General features: G+C 69.0%; 1 protein-coding gene across 1 annotated transcript in view; it reads left to right on the top strand.

The window, feature by feature from the left end:
- Positions 1-58: 58 nt before the first annotated feature.
- The window catches only part of LOC103797446 (5-hydroxytryptamine receptor 5A-like), a 2,037-nt gene continuing 1,734 nt past the window's right edge, over positions 59-361 (top strand). Inside the window, 1 exon segment of the mRNA XM_009069664.1 lies at positions 59-360. Coding sequence (XP_009067912.1) covers positions 59-360 — 302 coding nt within the window.

Here is a 361-nt window from a genome sequence, read left to right as displayed (position 1 = left end):
CCAGCGAGCCCGAGTTGCCCCGAGCAGCCCGACGAGCCTGGCATCCCGCAGCCCCGGCATGGAGCGCCCGCTCAACCTCAGCTGCCTCGTCGATACGGTGCCGGACAGCAGCAACAGGAGCGGGACCTCTGCCGACCCCCAGGATGGCCAGGCCCGTCTGTCTGTCTTCAGCGTGTTGGTCCTCACCCTGTTGGCCGTGCTGGTGGTGGCCACGTTCCTGTGGAACGGGCTGGTCCTGGCCACCATCCTCCGCGTGCGCAGCTTCCACCGCGTGCCCCACAACCTGGTGGCCTCCATGGCCGTGTCCGATGTGATGGTGGCGGCTCTCGTCATGCCGCTCCGCTTCGTGCACGGAGTGGCC

Source organism: Acanthisitta chloris, unplaced genomic scaffold, assembly GCF_000695815.1.
Source record: "Acanthisitta chloris isolate BGI_N310 unplaced genomic scaffold, ASM69581v1 scaffold12652, whole genome shotgun sequence".
Lineage (NCBI taxonomy): Eukaryota > Metazoa > Chordata > Aves > Passeriformes > Acanthisittidae > Acanthisitta > Acanthisitta chloris.
This window is presented reverse-complemented; position numbering and strand designations above follow the sequence as displayed.